The following is a 20,244-nucleotide window of genomic DNA, read 5'->3' on the forward strand; positions in this document are numbered from 1 at the left end:
ACAAATGTAGAGCTTTGTTAATACATAAATAAGCAACAAATCAAGGACAGACAACTTCCTGGTTTAATATTTAGGAGAAATGGGAATTATATTGGTCCAATCACATTTAGAGAATTAACCTTCTTACTCTGATTCTGTACTTCTGAAGCGGCTCATTTCTTTATGTGGACAAAAAACATAGAAACTGAAGAGGAATATTTATTTCTTCCAAAAGCACCAATACTTGGAAGCTTGAATGCCTTAAAGCCATAGCACTTTATTCTCTGAAAGAGAAATGGAAATGGAAAGTTTGAAAGTCCCACCTGATCTAATTTCTAACATTATACTCTGTTGGCTAAGGAAGTCTCCTCCACCCAATGGAAAGGTTGGCCTCTGTTACTCCATACTTCAGGCACTATTTGAAGTAGTTGAGTCCTGCCACGAGGAAAAACTTCTCCAGGAAAAGTTCGGAGTCCAGCACAGCAATGTGGGCAGCCCGGCCTATCAACGTGTTGGCGGTGTTAGGCAGAGCATGAAACACGTTGTGTCTGATCAAAGTGCAGTCTTTGGCCCCAATCAAAGGCTGGAGCAGGTTGTTAATCATTTCTGCATAAACAGGACCTGAAAAAGAGTTGAGATATCACACCTACATGCCAAAGCTCCCAGATTCTCTCTTTTCTTCCAGTATCATTTAATTACAGTCTCAGTGAGAAGGAAAATGAAAGTAAGGCCAAAATAAATGTAAGACACAGCAGTCCAGTTCAAAGATTTGCCAGGTACCAGAGTGTTGCTCATCTAATGGAGGCACTGGCCATGAGGAGGGATCTGCTGAGGTTGCTTAGCATGAGGCCTGGGACATCCTCAGCCTTTTCTCCATCAGGAAAAATGCTCGTGTTTCTTTCAGGGGGTGGGGTTGGACTCACACTGCCTATGAATTCAAATGTGAGAGGGTCTGGCAGGACACAAGTCCATTTGGGTTTCTCTGGCTATTCTAATGCAGGAAGGGCATAATGTAGAGATAGCTGAGCTGTTTATTGGGGCAGAAACAATGGCTCAGGAAACATTTACAGATAAATTATCTGATGTATTGATACATGTAATGACCTGTCTCCTGCTGGATCAAACATGTCCCTGAGGAACGACCACTGTAGGTGAGTTGAAAAATTTCCTTTTAATTAATGTCTGAGGTAGGATAGAAAGAGCTGTCATTTAAGTAAGAGGTGTCAAGGCAACCATGGTGATTATTGGGACTGTGTGTCTCTTTCTGCTTCCAAAGAATGCCTTAATTTCTAAGTAATCACATATGTGAAATGGGGATAAAATCACAGTGAACATTATTCCTGGATGTGGTATCAAACTGAAGCCATGAAACATTTTATAAATGAGCAAAACTGCTAATAACAAAAGCAATACACACAGTCTGAGCTCACAGGAGGGCCTCTGGTGGCGTGAGCCTTGATGTGTTTTACAGATTTTATTACAAAATAATACGATTTTAGATCTGTCCCTTAAATTATCTTGCAATCATTCAAACATTATTGAAAACAAAGGGAAACCCTCCTTACTTTGGATATGCTGAGAAAGATTTCATTATGTGAAAAAAAGGGGAGAAAATACAAGTAAATCAGTAAACTACAGAAAAAAATTGTCAAGAGCTAGTTTTTTTATCACTTAAAAAATAAAATTAGAGGGAAGATGAAGAAGCAGTAAGAAACATTTGATTATGACCTGATTGAAATTTGTTTTCATCAGGAAAAGAGCTTCTTGAAAAGCTTCTTTTATTGATTTCAGTAATTTCCTGTGGGAAACGAACACTTTCTTCCTTATCAAATAAACATTTGAATTTTCATCATGTTGATGAAAAACTCTTCTAATATAATGACCTCAGTTGCACAGAAATGCAATTTTTCAACAGCCTTGGGAATATATAAAACAACTTAAACATACCTGTGTGTCTGTCCTTAAGTGCATTTTTGCACATTTCTATTCTTGCTGAATGAAAAGGTACATATCTGTCTTGGGGTGAGGCCACTAACACAACATTTTTAAAATACTGGAGACCTGTCACAAACATATTAAATATATTAAACACAGTGATGAAAATAAATACATTATCAGCATGATTATTTTCTGTTCAAAGGCTTTTGAAAATCTACATGCAAAATAAATGATAATTATTAAAACATGCAATACACTATATTAGAAATATTCATAACAGCTTAAACACATTTTTGTTGCTTCTGTGAACTATTTGTTACTTATCAACACTCACACATGTTAATTGTATGTCAAAAAGGAAAAGTAGGAACTGTCTGTAAAATAAAATACTTTTATTAAAACCTTATTCTTGCAAATACTTATACCTCTAAACAGGATCACGTTCAAAAATAACACAATAAATTAGTAAAATTCTCAAACAAAATAGAGAGAGGGAGAAGAAAGAGAATTGCTATAATGTCATACTGTTACACTAGTGTTGAGTGAGTCTTAGGGTCCATCCAGTCCCTGCATGCAGCAGTCACTTGACAAATCCATGCTGCTGGTACATCAACTGAAAACCCAAATCCTCCCTCTTCCCTGAAGCTAATGGGGCCACTGATGAGCTCCTCCTGTTTGACCCATCTGTGGTCACTTGAGTGCTCCATCACCCACATGTAACAGAAAAGTAAGAAAATGGGCGCTGATGAGATAACTTACTCGTTCAGAGAATATCCTGAACACAGAAGAGCTGTGGGTTTGTCCTTCACCTTTCCCTCCCTCTTATGGGAAAGTAGTCCAGAACCAGAGCCAGGATGGATGGGGCTTTTGGCTACCTGGTCTAGTGGAAGGTGTCCCTGCCCATTGCAGGGGGATTGAAGCCAGATGATCTCAAAGGCCCATCCATGTCTCTATGATTCCACAACTATGATTTCTAGAATTTCATAGAAAATCTGACTATCACCACCACAATGAAAAGTCCTGCTGGCTGCCTTTCCAAAACCTGTCTTAAGGTGTTTATCATTTTTTTCTTGTGCAGTCAAACCAACTGAGTTTGCAACTTCAGTCCCAAGTAAAAGATAGGAGAAGCCCCACTGAGTGTTACCAAATTTAAAACCTTATGTGAAGAGGTTCAATAGGGAAGAATATTTTATTGTGGGTTTTGTTTTGGTTTTTGTTTTCACAACAAGCATGAGGAACATTTGTTAAAGAGATTGAAATGTAGCAGGGACTTCTACTTTAATAAGAAAGTCAGAAATTGCTGGAGGCCTAAAGAATCATCTGACAATGATGACAACACCTGCATTTATAGCCTCTTATAGCTCCAGTCTACCAACCTAACAAGCAACAAATTGCTTTGACTCACTACACATGCTTGGGAATTCATTGCTTGGGAAATTAAAATATAAGATTTTTGTGTAGACCCAAATTTATTTTAACTTGACAGTAATAAAGCAGTCATCAACTGTATTCCATGGAAATAAGAACTAGGGAATCAAAGGGAAAATTCAAATAACACCAATTTACATCAACTTCCTGTCACTGATTGAGTTATGTAGCATATCTGTAAGATTTAGATGTTCTATTCATATTAACATAATCTTTGTTTACTATTAGCATTGTACAAAAGTATGAGAAAAGAATTAAACATCAAGTAGTGACCTTGTCACTACATACTTAGCACCAGTTTGCTCACACTCAATATTAAAAATAACTCTTAAAAGAAAATAATTGCTTCAACAGAAGGATTACACTTGCATTCTTTTCTTAAGAAAAGTGATTTATTTAATTTATTCATGACAGACTAAAGAATAGGAAAAAGGATTCTCTATTCAGACATCATTTTTCTAGTGTGAGGCCATACATCTCTTTGTAGTACAGAAGTGTCAGAACAGACATGAATAAAATTTGCTCTTCATCTCACAGAGTCATATTTCCTAGAGACAAGAGATGTTAAACTTACAAAAAATAATAAAACAGGAAAAATGGTTTTCATCTCATAGTATAAATTAAGGAATGATGGCCTGTCAAGAATGATGTTTCTTGTTCACAGAATATAAACTCCGGTGCATGTTTACTACAGCACAAAGGTCTTATTTAATGCTAACAGTTTGGCAAAGACGTTATCTGATAGCTTTCACAAAAAAAAATGCACAGATTGAATTAATATTAGATTTTAGACAGGGCAGTCCTTCTAAAAAGCATGTTTAAAGATCATTAACGAAATGCAGATTTCTTTTACTCCCTGAATAGGCCAATCCAGCACAAGCCAATGGAATATCCCTTGGTATTTGCAAGGCACATCAAGCCCTACTCACCCGTTTTTTGGCTGAGCTGATAGAGGAAACACTTGCGTAGATCCGCGTTGTCCCTGAAGGTCAGTTGCAAAAGCGACCCTGACTTTTTTAACTTCTGCATTAACCATAGACCTGGAATGAAAATTGGTGCATATTTTTATCCTTTGTAAATCATCAAGCAGGAGAGTTAAAGACGTGCCTACAGTAGGGATAGCACTGTAATTTAGTAGAAGTCTTGTTTGTTCTTGTACTCCTAATCAACAGGGAGAAAAGTCTAAAGGTCTCACAGGACAGAGGCAAAAGTTTTAAACTAAAAGAGGGTAGATTTAGGCTACATATAAGGAAGAAATTCTTTACAATGAGGGTGGTGAGACACTGGAAGAAGTTTCCCAGAGAGGTGGTAAATGTTTCATCCCTGGAAATAATCAAGGTTGAACAAGGCTTGGAGCAAACAAATCTAATTGAAGATGTCCCTGCTCATAGTAGGGTAGAACTAGATGATTTTTAAGGTCCCTTCCAACCCAAACTATTCTGTGATTCTGTGGCTGTCTCATGGTAGTAGGAAAACACTCAGGAAGACTGAATTGTAGGACATTCCATTTCCATAATAATGTCTCTTTTTCAGCCATGGAGATGCTTCTCTTTATTTGCACCAGAGGAGAAGTGGGAGACTAAGTGGAAACTGAGATTCATCTCTCACTGCTTCACACCCCTAAGCTTTTCAGGGAGCAGTATGATGGACCTTGTAGATATTGAAATTGCAATTTTTTTCTGAAATTTGAAGGTTTGAAGTCTTCAGCAAATATTTTCCCCAACTTCAAGGTACAAATCTTGCTACGATAAATTCCTACCTCCACTTGTTGCCCTCTCATGCACTCTGCCGTGGACCACAGATAGTCAAAGCTTTCCCATCAACTCTTACCTGTACTAACCAAAGTGCTGTTGTTGTAGAGGGTTCCCAGGTGAGGCCCAGAGAGGGACAGGAAGGTGTGTAACTTGTTGAGGTAATAGCGAAACCTGGGGCGAGTTAGTACAGATCGAATTATGACATTACCAAGGGAATGTCCAATAAAACTGTTGGGAAAGAAAGAATTACGTTAATCCAAAACCCATCTGTGTTTCCTTTAAAATAAACATAAAGATGGCACAAATGGCTCTGGAGGGAGGACTCTATCAGGGCTTTTCAATAAGATCCTTTAGTTATCATTTAACATTTTTTTCAGCCTACAAGATTCTCTTTCATAAGAATATTTCTCTTTCATTCTTATCTGTAAGAATGTAAAAATTAATCTCACTGATTCAATGGCTTTTGACACAGGGCACTTTATGAAAAGCTAATTTCACTGGATGTTGCTCACGTAACTCAAACAGTTGCATACTATTTGCTATCTAATAAAGCTTACCTTATTCGGGATATGGAGAGGTTGTACAACTGGATATGCTGAATAATTTCATCCAATAATCGGTCAGTCATTGTATCAAAATCAGCAAAAGTATCAGTCTGTTGAAAAATTAAGTGAGTTCATGAATTAAAACATAATACACTTATTGCAGACTGATGTTATTTTTAAAGTCAAATGCAAGCAGAAATGTAACAACCAGTGTAAGTATTCTTTATACATGCTCAAGAGGGAAGAAGGAAGAATTTTCTCAGTCTGCAGGCCCTCTTTTAAATTGAGGTTCTCCTTTGAGAGTGGTTGCTGAGTGACTCCAGAATTGTAAGCATGATGCTAAAGCAGCCTAAATTGACACTGGTGAGAACAGCTAATGCTCAGCTGCTCTAGATACCAAGGTCTGCACATGGAAGAAAAGCTTTTGGCATTTAGGATTCAACAGATTACTGCAATAAAATACTTTACAGGATTATACATTGACATGAGGGTTATGCTGATGCTAAGGATGCCATCACAAAATTATTTGGCCATCTTAATCAAATGCTGTGTGTTTATTATTCAACAGTCATCAGTAAGAGAATGAGTGCTAGAGACAGACGAATAATTTGTTGCTTGCAACATTACTGCCAGTTGTGAGACAATAAAACAAGCAATATATTTCCAGTCTATACAATTACAGGCAGATCTTATTCAGAACTTTGTAATTTGGCAATCCAACAGGACTCTAAATCAAACTCCTAACTAATGAGATGCCACAAAACAATCATCAAATGTTGGAACAGCTATTCAGAGTAAAGATATGAGTAATTAATGCTTTTGAAACATATGAGTAATTAATGCTTTTGTGACACAACTCATCTTGCTAATTGCAGCACTTGCACAGGAAAATATGTCGATATTCACTTTGCAGCACAGACTTAAAATAAATGTTAAAATAAAAAACAGTCCAGTAACCTTCTGCCTGTTTGTTTTGTCTGCATTGATAATTAATTATTTCCTCCTAGGTTCATTATCCCAAACCTTTCAGGTTGTTTAAAAGTGCAAGAATATCAGCCTGAATGTTAATCATAACCAAAATATGCCAAGTGTCATATTTCACCTGATTATATCTCCATTCTTTACTATCATTTCAGCCTGACTGAGCTTGTCAAATGCATCACAAACGAATGCCTGAAAAAGTTATTTGAATTTTCCTCTATAAAGCAAACCAGCTAAATGACTGATTTCTTGGTTCATTATCAGTGTGGTTTTCAGAGAAGGGAAAAACAGTGATGAGATGCTTTACAACATTAAAATAGCCATCAAGCCGCCCAGGTTCCACTTCCAGTGCTGTAAGAACTTCCCCACCTTCCCAGACAATAAGATCTCTAAATAGTTTCCATTATGGTCTCTGGATGAATACAGATGTTGTAAGATGTTTCATTCTCTGAAAACATTTTCTTCTTTTGGAAGAGGCCTTGATGGAAGTGTAAGGTGGTCTCCTGACTATTTTCACCTTGCTTACATTCACTGTCCAGGTCTGCTGCTGACAGAGCTGTTGGAAGTGGCACGTTCACAGACATACACCAACCAGCCACTTCAAAATATAAAAGCTTTTGAACAAACAAGGTTAGAAAATTTTAACTCAGGTTTCTCAGGTACTCATAAATAAGAATAATGTTTCTGAGTGCACAATGGAAATCCTTATCTTGTGCATAAAGTTAGGCCTTTGGTCGTAAATATGGCTCCACTGCCAAGCAAAGCACAGGATTCATTTCTGTTTCTCTGCCTAGACCAGCAATCAATTTTTCTGGAAGACATTTCTTTATCATTCAAGGAAATAAATCCCACAAACTCTGCAACAGGAGAAACAATGGCTGATGCAGCAAAGGAGCTGACAATACCTGCTGGATATTCCACATCTTCCATCACTAAACTTGCTACCTTCTGTTGGTACTGTGTTGCAGAGGCACCAGCCTGCCAAATTTGTAAACTGGCAGGATAAATCCATTTTGTTCTTCTAAGGTCTAGTCCTATTACTGCTAATGTCATTGCCTTTGACTTCAATGCCAGGAATATTTTCCAATAGGTTTGAACACCCTATCAAATTAGACAGGAAAAAGAACCAAGCCTTTGCACTAAATACTACATAAAACTCCCTGAATTCCCCAGTGCTTTTGCTTCACTCAGTTGGTGAAAAGGCTTTTGCTGAAGGCATTATTTCAGCAATAGAAAGGAAAACAGAAATTAGCTCTGTATTACCTGATTTCTTTCAGACATTAGGAAGTCCAGTTTTCCACCAGGAAGTCCCAGTTCTATAAAAGTCTTTACCAGCCGCAGATCTGCACTGTTACCTAGGAACAAATGGTACTTTATAAGATGCAATTCAACAGAAAAATAACCAATGTAGAGTCAATTTAACACAACAACCTTGACACCACAGAGCTCTTGCTAAGTGCTGCTAAGGACATTATAATACCTCGGGATTATGCATTGAAACAGCAAGAGAACAGGAATTCCCACAGCCTGCCCAGGTGGGCTGGACCTCGCCTGCTGCTGTGGGGGACTGCATAAATGGTGGGTAAGAAAGGGCAAAGATCAGGTCCAGAATAAATCTATCCTCTATTTGCTGAACAGTAGAGGTAAGACAAAAAGACAAGTTCAGGTGAGGCCCCCAGGGACGCCTCAATACCTGTGCTGGGATGTAGGGCTGTACCTTCAGATGCAGAGTGGCCCATCTCATGTATTCACAATTAGAGGTGGCAATATAAATACTATCAAGCTCCTAATATTTTGAGAGATGCCTCATTCTGTACTAGGAAATTCCAAAGTCTTCTGAAATATTTTGTTGGTGAAGAAGGTACTTCACAAGAAGGGCATTCCTGCTACTGAGATATTCAGTGGCAAACAGTCTTGGCACAAGCCAGTGTTTGGTTTTTTTTGGTTGCTTTGGGTTTTTTTTTTTTTTTTGAGATATCAGAGCCTCTACCACTTCTTCACTGTAGTTTCAGTGTTAACATATACACCTTTCTAATATATATCAATAATTTGCCAAGAGAAAGTTCACATTTAACATAACTGTTTCCTGCTTAGAAAGCATATACATAAAAAATCTCAAGACTTGCTTCCTCTGCACTGAAGAATGATTTTTATTCTCTCACTTTATAAACTCAGCCACTATCTAATCTATAACAGTTTTTGGGGGTTTAAATAGCATTTCCCTCCTGGGGACATACTGCAAAACAACCAAGCATCTGTGGAAAGACAAGGAGTTACTGCAATGCACTCTTCCTGTACACAGGAGGACCGATCTGCTTTGGTGTAGATTGCTGTTAAAAAAAAAAAAAAAAAAAAAAAAAAAAAAAAAAAAAAAAAAAAAAAAACCAGAACCAGACAGTAGGACCCCATATATTAGCAACAATATTTAATATTCTCATAGATCCTTTATTACAATGGATTGAATAGCATAATAAGGAATAAATACTTAGGTAAAACAAATACTTAAATTCTCCATTCTTTCATACTTGCTGAACATCTGCCGTTTTTTTTTGGAATTTACACCAAAATGACTTACAAATAGCAATTCTTCCTGGCCTTACCATCCAATCCATGGACACAGACAACCAGGTGAATTCCATCTTCCAAATTTTCTTCCTCTTCCTCTGGTGGAAAATATGGGATATCAGAAGCTAGTACAGATAAGTCACTGTACAGAAATCCTTCAATCTTCATTTCTTTTTTAAATTTTTCTTTGGCCTGATAAAAACTGGAGAATACATTAGTTAATCACAATAGAACTGGGTGGTCAGCAACAAACCTTCAAACTAGAAATGAGGAGGCTTGTCTTTGTGAGAAATTATGTTTTCAACTTGCAAGTAGAGACCTGGATGCAATTCCTTATCTCTTAGGACTGAGAGAAATCAGAATGAAGGGAATAAACTCTCCTTCTTTGTAATTTGTCTACATACAGGGAAGAGCTAAAGTGCATTAGCAACTCACACTTGCCAGAGGAATGAAAGAGTAGCAAAAATAATTTTCTGGTACCTCATAAAATGAGACTGAGGTACAGAATTAGCAATTCTGCCTCTTAACAATGTCATTGGGCTTATAGGTACTGAAATCCAAAATGTATAATTTTGCTACCATCAGATGCACTTATAGTCAGGTAGAAGGTGTTCTCCTTCTTCCTCACACTAGAGTTAAGGGATGCACCTCAGGGTGGTAGATATTTTGGGGTTTATTTGATTTTAGTTTTTTTGAAAACAATTTAGTAGAATTTAGAACAACATCTCAATGCTGGAAGAATTAAGATAAAACCTTTCCTACTAAAGGTCTAAAATCTGACACTCAAATCCATCCTGAAGCATTCTGCTGCATGAAGATGCCAAAATCTTCAATGGCTTTTTGATTCAGTAAAACTTATCCAGATAATTTAGGAATTAATAATCACAACGTAAGAGTAGAATTAAGTAGAAAACTTTGAAGGAGAAGTTTTATAGATATAACCTTTAATGCTTGGGGATCTCTTAAGGCAACTTGATATACTCATAGAATCATTAAGATTGGAAAAGACCTCTATGATACTCAAGTCCAATGATGTGCAATTACTTACATCAGCCCAACTAATTTTAAGGGACAGAAGAATGAAAAAAATAGCTTTTGGGCCATGAATCTGGAAGTCTTGGATTCATGTGAATGAATACATGCTCTAATGTTTCATTTCACAAAGAAGAAACAAATTTTTTGCTTAGATTTGTCAGGACTTAAACACAGTGTATAAAACTTCAGGACACTTTCAAAAGAATAAAAACAAAGTCTTGGGTTGAAAATGAATGTGCATGCAGACAGGCAACATTTTGGGCAGTTGAATGGATTGAGAAATTTCAGTGTTACTGTTTTTCATCAGCACAGCAGAGGCATCAAACTATACTGGAAAAATATAAGTGTTAGTGTACCTATCTGTGAAATGGGCCCCTGTGACATCAAGGTCACAATGTGGCACTTTTTTGTTGGGCAATGAAGCAAGAAACAAAAATAATCCTCTTTTCCAGCTATCCATGGCTTCAATTCTGCCATTCTTACAATTTGAGAAGGTGAAGTTGAGACATATCAGCCAACCTGAATTCCCCATTTCATAGTTTAGCTACTGAATGTAATCATTAAAGCAGAGGAGTAAAACAGTCTGTGCCACTGCCACAGTGAACTGACTATCAGGGATCAATACTCTGGTATGGGTAACCTTGATTTCAGGCAGGAGGGTCATCTCTCAAAGATTATTTAGATTCCTAAATGCAACTGCTTGTCATGAGAATTAAGGACCTGATGTCTTTGGCAATCTTGGTCTCTCTGTGTTTTCATCCTTCCTGTCTATTTAGATTATTCATTCTATATGAACCATTTGTCTGTTTGGACTATTTATACTGAAATTCCTCAGGCAACTGTCTCAAATGCAGGCTTCTTCTATGCCTAGTGCATTAGGGTCCTGAACTGTGTCAGGGTCTCTTGGCATTATGGCTACATCAATGAAGAAATTAGTTATTCTTACTTCAGCATCCTTTCGTTGGTCTCTTCATCCATCTCATCTGAATTAGGACAGACAACTCCAAACGAGCCCAGTGGCTGGCGCGTGATGGGAAACACAGCCTGCTTTGCCGAGGAGCCCGCCATGGCAGGGGTCTCTTTGAGCACAGAAGAAAAGGGAAGACAGGTGGCTGTGCAAGAGATGGACATGTTAACCACATCAGCAGCCTTTCTGCTTTCCAGGGCTACTCCCTCTGTCGCGGCCAAAGGAAACCCGGTGCCGTTCGCTACAAGTTTATTCTCTTGGCTGTTGGGCTCCTGAGGACGTTCAGCCTGGTGGGACCCTGCCATGGGGTCTGCTGAGGCAGGTGAGTCATTGAGTTCAATTTCTTGCAACCCCTGCATTTCTGCATGCACTGCTGGGCTCTCATCAGCGAGAGAGCTGCCACATTCTCCTCGGAGTGAGCCAAATTCAGTGGAGGTGTCTGAAGGAGCTGTAACAGGATAGCAAAAATCTGGTACCACCTTTATGCTTTGTGAAAAACTCTCCTCTCCTGAAATTCTACTATTGGAAGAGCCCTGTTGTACTTTTAAACTGTCTGGATCAAGTTTATCCTTTGGATCCTCAATGCATGTATCAACTTTATCTATATTTTTGTCCAAGTAATTACAAGCCCTTGGTGTTTTTAAGCTGCACTCACCATTGCTCTCCAGGCACTCAGAGACATTAACTTGGAGTTGCTTCGGACAAATGGGTGGTCTTGTATTTTCCAAACTACAGCAAGTCTCTGGAAAACCTTTCTCCTCATCCCTTTGTAACTCAGTGTTACTGCTACTGTGCTTGAGGAGGGGGTTAGGATGTCTTCTGTGTTCTATTTGTCCACTTTCAGTGGTCATTTGACACTCAGAAAAGTCCATTATTATTTTTCCATCTTTATCCTCTGTTTCCATGCAACTTCTTAAGTTGTGATCTGAATCTCCTGAGGTGTCTTCGCTGTGTTTTGATATATCCACCTCCTCCGGGGGCTCTTCTGGGCTACTGATCTGAGGGGCAGAGACAGATTTTGTCAGTTTGGTAAGCTCCACTTCCCTCTCCTCTTCCTCAAAAGGCAAAGAGCTGATGGATGTGAGTGATGCTTGGATACCACTGGGCAAGCTGGTGTTGCTTTCCGTGTGTCCACCCTCCAGGGAATTTCGGTGGATGGCGTGCCTCCGGACCAAGTGGTGCAGGATCTCTCGGTCACTGGGCAGCTCCAGGGCCCGGCTGCGAGCATCAGACCATGCCACCGAGCTTGGTTCACTTTCAATGCCTGAATCAGATATTATAGAGGAAGATCTTTTTATGACCCCTAACATCAGGGTAAAGTCTTCACTTTCCTCACTTCGTTGCTCCTTTGTGACTGATTTCACTTCGCAGCTGTGTGAAGGCAAAGCTTTCAAAACAGATAGATGAGCCTTGGTGTCTGCATCCTCTGGTTTTCCAAGACTGGTCAATTCATTCAGTGCAAGCTCAGATGATGTGAAATTAGTTTCAGGATGACTAAATTCATCTAGTTCATGTATTTCAGTGCTGTCTTCCAAGCCACCAGTTCCACATGCTCCACACTCATGCTGAACACTGACAATTAGCACGGGCTCACATTTATGAGAGTCCTTATTGCTGGGTTCCATGTCTCCACAGATAACATCTGCCCCAAGTCTATTATCTTTTAATAAAATTTCCTCGGATGTTTTATAGTCTTCTGACATGTGTTCTGTATTGCCTGGCTCTGAGTCAGAAATAGTTTCCTCTCTTGAAACAAAAATATTTTCAGGTTTCCTTTGGCCTTCTTTGTTTATTGTACATACCTGAGATGTGGAATGCTGGTTCAAACCCTTAGCAGCAGCTTCAGTACTGCTGTGTAGGCATGAGAGATTCCTGTTTATCCTGTCTGTGTGTATTAGTGGAGTATCTTTCTCAAAGTCTCCTTTCATTACTGCAGCGGCATCATCTGATGCACAGTCTTCATTTTCCAGTTTTACATCCATTTGAGTATTTGCAGGAGCCTCAAAATCTGAGAAAACTTCCAAATTCTGATCTAAAGAAAGAAAGAAAGAAAGAAAGAAAGAAGGAACTATTATCTGTAAGAACACAACAAACCATCCCAAAGAATTGGGAGATTTTGAAAAGGGATTTTAAAGTCTAAAATGTTATACTATACTTTTACATCTTAAAAATTATACATGCATTAAAGGGATATTACAAATGCACATACCAGAGTGCATTCATTTAACTAGAATTACACATACTGAACAGTCATAGTTAGGCCAAAGAAGACAATATGAATAAAATACACTTTCCTCAGTATCACTGTACCTATACAGCTAGTTTTTAGAGCATAGGTAAGCAAAACAAAATGGATACTTCTTTGTATTCCTGGTGTCATTCAATATTGTTCATAGCATAACTCTTACTTTGAATCAGTTTAATACTCAGTTTAATAATTTAAATATCTTTAATGAGCATTGTCACAATTGAGGCAGTAGAAAAACTGTGGAAGAGTGAAGATTTTGTACCACAGGCTACATTCACTAGACTATGGACATCTATAGTATTGATACATATTGCTTCCTTGGTAATTTTAAAGGTTGAATGAAAAGAAAAAAGGTAGTAAGGGCTATGAGTTTTTACTAAATAACTCTGGAACAAAATAATTTTTTAATTAAAAATTTGATTTGGATACTCAAAGGACAAAATATTTTTTGGAAGGCAATGCTGCCTTTCAGGGGAGTGTGGGGCTTTACACTGTAATTGTGGGGTTTTGTTCTGAGATTTCTTACCACTAGATGTCACAGTGGGGATATCAGTCTAGTGTTTTTTCTTTAAATTAGTACTATAGCAAAAATCTGAAAGATCTGATTTTCTTTCTAGATTTTTCCTCCAGCTCTTTTTTAAAGAAAACTTAATATAAGATGAAAAATGTGAAGGAAATACTCTGCTGTTAGGGAAAACACTAAAATTCAGCTGTATTACTTAGAGGTCATACTCTCTTCCGAGTTCAAAAGCCCAAGGGATGTGAGATAATTTGTTCTGAGCTGGGGGAAGTACCTCCCTCAGCTCAAGCTGTCTCATGAAGCTGTGCCCTGTGGAGTTTCACTCACCTTTGCAAGGCATGTCTGTGTACCTATCTTCAAAGATAACTGGGAGTGTGTTCCAGTCCCCATCGATGTCCAGGCATTCTGCTGGCAGGGGGGGCATGCTGGTGAAATAATCCGAATTTCGAATTTCTGTAGAAATCTGTGCATGGCTCTGGATCCTGGCAGCAAAGTACAAAACAAATTGAGTGCTTGAGTAGCTACTGTGCTGTTTCTCCATTAGTTCTGCAAGCCCAGATATGCAGGCAGAGGACAGAGTCAATGTGTTTAAAGGGAAGCAGTATTGCATGATGGAGACTACCCAGAAGTCTTAGGTTTCCATCTCTCATTTAGAGATATCTACAACCTGCACAATCCCTTCCTGAAAAATTTCAGTGTTTTTGAAATTATTCCAGATTCCACTGTCATAGGCCCTGTTAGCTGCCATAACCCATTGCTGTCCTCCTAAGGGTCTTGGCTGCTGGCTCAGACTGGATCCCTCAGCTGGTTTCTGGTCAGGAAATGAGGTCTGTCACTCTGGCTGTGGCCAGGGTTTCAAAACCCAGATGCAGGAAGCAATAATCAAAAATTTGGTTGAACAGTACAGGGAGGAACAAAGCCAATAAGGATGCCTGGGAAGTCCTCTGTCTCACTTTTATCAGACCTCAGAGCACTCACAGAGAGCTGTCTCACACATGTACGAGTCTGGAACAGCTAAGGCACATTACTCAGCCACTGTCTCTTGACAGAGTCACAGAATCATAGAATGGTTTGGAGTTGAAAGGACCTTCAAGATCAGTTAGTTCTATCCCCCTTGCTAGGGACACTTTCTACCAGACCAGTTTGCTCAACCCTGCCTTGAACACTTCCAGGGCTGGGGTAGCCTCAAAGTTTCTGAATAAAGCATTCCAGTGCCCCACCACCTCCACAGTAAAGAATTTCTTTCTAATACCTGATCTAAACCTACTCTCTTTCAGTCAGAAGCTATTCCCCCTTGTCCCATTGCTACATGTCCTTGTAAAAAGTCCTCCTCCAGCTTTTTTGTAGCCCCCATCTATGTCCATGATTTAGGCCATTCAGAATGCTACCTGGCTGTCCTCAGTGAATGTGACACTGAACTGGCAGATGAATATGTGTTCGGCTACAATAAATACAATAATTTTTATTTCTGATGGGCCTTCCTATTTAAATATCTGTCTCAAAAAATTCAGAAAACATGAAACACAGAGAATAAGGCAAAAAGATTTTCATTGATTTTTCAAGATTGCTTTCAGCTGAAAACAAATCTGTTCTTCTTCTTAAAGCCATTATCCCTTATCTGATTATTACCTACCCTTGTGAAAAAGATGAATAATTGATATTAAAGTGAGCAAGGAGAAATACTTTTGTCTGTAAAATCTAAGGAGGGTACGTGACCTCCTAGAGGCCTCCACCCTGTGCCACACCCAGCCTGCTGAGAATGCATTTTGCCTAAGCAGTCAAATGCTCTCAGGTACATACGTGCACAGCTTCACACAAGCCCACAACAGCATGGGAGGAAAAAACAGCTACTGTCTGGTAAGAAGGAAAAATAAAATGGGGAGAAAAAAATGTGCTGCTTGAGGTGGTTCTACAGCACCTGGCACACTGAGCACTGATCTCAGCTGGTGACTGTGTGAACCCAACCAATAATCCCTGCTACCACTCCCAATATAAGTAATACCATGACAGCCAAGACTTTGTTTTTCCAACTACATAATCTAGCAAATTCAGAAAGAAAACCTGGCTCTACCAAGCAGCCTGTATAGACCAGATTTTCTACACAGACCAACTAATAATTTTTTTACCTTTTTTTTTTGGTCTTTTTTTTTTTTTTTTAATTTACCCTTCTTGATAACCACTGAGAAAAACGTTATATTTATCTGTAGGAAATGGGCTACTCCTGTGACTGTCTGGAGAAATAGAAGCACTTCTTGCAATTAGGCTTTCCCCTGTGCAGGATTATGTTTGTTTAAGTGGGGCCACAAGTTTGTGTGTCCTCACCCCAGGATCTTGACATGGAGTTTTCCTTGTACACAGCTCCCTAAAATCTTGACATGGGAGAACCAAATGAACACAGCTGGGACCCTGCAGTGATGGTGCTGCTCTAATTTGGCAGAACAAGGCAACCTTGTACAACCCATCCACTAATGAAATCAGGGCCCTTTCCATCAACACTGAATCAGCCTTAATGTCCCCAGTGACAGCTCTGAGAAAAGCAATTTTCTCCTCTGCACTGGGTCAGAAGCAAATGTCTCACTTAAAAATCATCACTGTGACAGGACCTGATGTCATGGCCTTTCAAACCCTTCTAAAGGATGGGTTTTCACACTGGTAATGTTGTGGTCTGCCCATAGTGACAAATAGTCTGGATAACCATCATTATTCAGAAATTCAAATCTGAGCATCCTTCTTTGAACTCTGCCTTCAGGGGTCAGGTCCTGAGTATTATCCAAGTCTTCCACTTGGGTTCATGGGCTAAAACCAAGGGCAGGATTTGCCCTGGCATAGCTTTAAGAATGGCTCCTCACACTTCACAGTTTGATTACAAGCAGAAATTGTCCAGCAGAAAGAAATACTTACCTTGGAATGGTTTAGGGATGGTAAAAAGCAAATTTGTAAATGTTAAGATTTGAAACTCATTTCAATAAGTTTACAATATGGAGCTAAAACAGAGCCAATGACCTCTCTCAAACCAAATTCCTTCATGCCCCGCAGAAAAACGTCTTGTTCTTGATTGCAAAATATTTTAAAGTAAAATTTAGTAATACCAGAGATAGGGGAGTGTTAATGGGTTACTTACAGGCCTTCCTGGAACATGAGCACAGCAGGTTTCTGGTGCTCAGTGTAGAAGAAGGCTTCTGAGAATCTTCTCACCTGAGAGAGAGAGATGCACAAATTAAACCTAAGATCTGCTGAAAGGTGACAAGTGCCATTAGTCTAAGAACACAGCACTGACTATCAGGACCAGATTCCTTAGTGTTGACATTTTAAAAGAGTCCAATTCTGCTTCATTTTCCCAGCCCAGCACAAAGCAGCTGTTATTCTAGGATATTTTGCTGTGAAGTAAAAAGACTCCCTTGACAATAAATCAAAGTTTGGTTATCTGCATCTTCTAACTACTTTTCTAAAAGCTGTCAAATTTACCATTTTCCCGTGTATTTTTAAAGTTGGGAAGATTTATTCCTTTCTCACTGTGCAAAACAGTAGTGGAGTGATTTATTAAATTAGAACAATTCATAATTGATCATCTCTTCTATGGGAACATCCACAGTGACTCTCAAGCTACTACAACAGCAAAGGAAGTCTTAACATATCAGTTCAGAGGAGAATGATCCCTATCACAGTAGAAACACACCTGCCTATGTCATGATACTTTCAAACTGAGGGCTCTTCAAAATACCTTCGTGGACATTAGATATGTTTAGTGCTGGACAATCAATTACAAAAGAGCCATGCATCTGAAGTGGCTGGCAGAGCATGGAGTGTAAAATAAGCTATTAAAAATTCAGTGCTATCATCTGCCCTGGAATAAGCTTTGAGTTTAAATGCATCAAGCATAATATGCAATCAAATGTACTGAGCTGTTAAACTGCAGCCCATACATGCCTCATAATAATTGTAAAAGTGACCTCTTTTACAGGGACAGAAAATGGCGGTGAAAAGCATATGTCAGGGCATCTCAGCATTTCCCTAAATCCCATCTGTGCTCTAGCAAATGGCCTTAGTAAAACAAAGGATGAGCATCCCTTCAAAAAGACTGTGTCTTAACAGTAGGACTTTTCATTTAGGGCTCTCAAACCATTTTCCAGAGGTGAAAAACTGTAGTTACACACATTTTATATGGGGAGGAACCAGAGCATACAAAGTTATGCAGTTTGACAAAGGTCAAGAAGACAGTTGGCATCAGTCAAGGCTGGAACAACCCAGAAGCTGAAATTCACCTTGCTGGAGCTGGGAGCACACAAAGCTGGGTTCTTTGACTGAAAGCCACCCAGGCCCCCTTGGAGTCAAGGGAGACCTCACAGACTAACCAGAGGAGTTTCAGCATCAGACTCTCAGCCACCTCTTCCTGAATTTTACGCTCCATTTTTGCAAGCTCCAGGGGAGACTCATTCTGGTCACTCTGACCTCCACTGACTTTGACAGGAGCAGAACATAAGCTGAGGTGTCAATACCTACACTGCACACTCCTAATGCATGCAAGGTGAATCTGCCTTTTTCTCTACTGTCCCTACTCTAATGATTAGATCAGACTTTGAGTTCAGCTCAGGTGATGTGCTGAGCTGGTGTCTGGTCAATAACCAAGAACATCCTGATGGAAGACAGAACACTTGCTGAACTAATCAGATAAGCAGATCTGACAACATTCGCTCAAATGACAAGTGGTTTTGTGCCTTCTTTATTACCAAGTACAAGAGGCAATTTCAACATCAACAATATTAATATTTTGTTGTGTGCACTTCATTGTGAGAAAGGCAAATAGCTATGTGTATGACAATGAAGAAAACAAATCCATATTCCTTATGGTAGTTTTGTGAAACCAGTTGAGATGAAATTGCATTTTTTTTATTTGTCACTGTGATGTTTGGGTTTTTTAAAATAAGTGTTTATGATTTACAGGTATCTATCAAGTATAGGTGACATATACCTCTTCCCACCCACCTCCTGTACTATGTCTGTTTCTGGTGTTCAAAGTTACTCATTTTATGTAGGATCCTGGGTCAAACAAACTCAACCATCTTCATTCCAGAAACTGAAATCTGTAATTTCAAATCCTGGTCTTCACCTCTTCTTCCCCTCCTCTTCAACTCTTGTTGTGCTCACCCCATTTCATGTAAATAGTCATAGAGGCAGAATTGGATTGGAAATATACATCCAAAAAAATCTCTAATGTTTATCAGGAGGTGATCATTACTGGACTTGCTTTTAACTTCTGAGGATTACCCTTAGCATGTGATGTTCCTGAGTCAGATAAGCTGTGACTTCTGGATGGAGCGTTGCCACCTCTAGGAATTGGGTCCACAAGGCCAAGAGGTGAGAGCAAAGCCAAGCAAGGTCCTTGCTTATCTGTTCTGCCATCTTCTCTGGATTGCTCAGCAGCTGAAAGACAGAAGAGAAATTATGAGATCAAGAATGTTATGGAAAAGAATCAGTTCGTACATCAGATTAAGTCCTTTTAGGAACAACAGCAACAAGAAAAAATTCTCTTGATTTAGGAGTATTATTACTAAAGCTACCATTTCCAGTTATTTTACCCCAAATAAAGCTGGTGAGACATTTTATTTTTCTCTTTAAAATCATATATTTTAGTGCAAATGGTCTCAGCTACACAGTTAGAGAGTAAGTGGGAACAGATAATATTTTGCAGACACTTTACTGCAGGTGTAGTAACTGGGGGGAAAAGAAAAACCAAAGCGTGTGGGTTCCAAATTATCCACCAGATGGTGCTGGATGCTCTGAAAAAATAAACGATGGCCAGACTGTTAGCAAAGGAACCCTTTCAGCCATGTCACCTTAGAATACAGATGGGTGATTGAGGGGGAACCAAATAAGAAACCTCAAACCAAAACTCTGTGCCCTCAACACATGATGAAAACAGACATTCCAGAGTGTGCTGTTGCCATGGCCCACACCAGAACATGCTGGGTCTCTGTGTGCCCTCCAGCTCTGTGCCAAAGCTCTGCAAGAAAGCAAAGTCTCTGCACACTAAACTTCCTCATTTCACAATTTCACAGAATCATAGAATCATAGAATGGTGTATGGTAAAGATCTTTCAACTCCCTGCCATGTGAAGAGACACCTTCCACTACCCCAGGTTCCTCTGAGCCCCATCCAACCTGGCCTTTAACGCTTCCATGGATGGGGCATCCACAGCTTCTCTGGGCAACCTGTGCCTGTGTCTCACCAGTCTCACAATAAAGGATTTCTACCTCATGTCTAATCTAAACCTGCCCTCTGTCAGT

General features: G+C 39.2%; 1 protein-coding gene across 4 annotated transcripts in view; it reads right to left on the reverse strand.

The window, feature by feature from the left end:
• Positions 1 to 236: 236 nt before the first annotated feature.
• The window catches only part of FAM135B (family with sequence similarity 135 member B), a 249,498-nt gene continuing 229,490 nt past the window's right edge, over positions 237 to 20,244 (reverse strand). For all 4 annotated transcript variants that reach the window (XM_053958011.1, XM_053958037.1, XM_053958020.1 and 1 more), the window contains 11 exons: positions 19,226 to 19,381; positions 17,082 to 17,155; positions 14,288 to 14,442; positions 11,172 to 13,224; positions 9,226 to 9,392; positions 7,889 to 7,980; positions 5,657 to 5,754; positions 5,176 to 5,327; positions 4,275 to 4,385; positions 1,927 to 2,040; positions 237 to 600 (listed from right to left, as the gene is read on the reverse strand). In XM_053958011.1, the coding sequence (XP_053813986.1) occupies positions 395 to 600; positions 1,927 to 2,040; positions 4,275 to 4,385; positions 5,176 to 5,327; positions 5,657 to 5,754; positions 7,889 to 7,980; positions 9,226 to 9,392; positions 11,172 to 13,224; positions 14,288 to 14,442; positions 17,082 to 17,155; positions 19,226 to 19,381 (3,378 nt within the window). In that variant the 3' untranslated portion in view covers positions 237 to 394. The remainder of the gene's footprint in view (positions 601 to 1,926; positions 2,041 to 4,274; positions 4,386 to 5,175; positions 5,328 to 5,656; positions 5,755 to 7,888; positions 7,981 to 9,225; positions 9,393 to 11,171; positions 13,225 to 14,287; positions 14,443 to 17,081; positions 17,156 to 19,225; positions 19,382 to 20,244) is intronic.

Source organism: Vidua chalybeata, chromosome 1 (assembly GCF_026979565.1).
Source record: "Vidua chalybeata isolate OUT-0048 chromosome 1, bVidCha1 merged haplotype, whole genome shotgun sequence".
Taxonomy (NCBI): domain Eukaryota; kingdom Metazoa; phylum Chordata; class Aves; order Passeriformes; family Viduidae; genus Vidua; species Vidua chalybeata.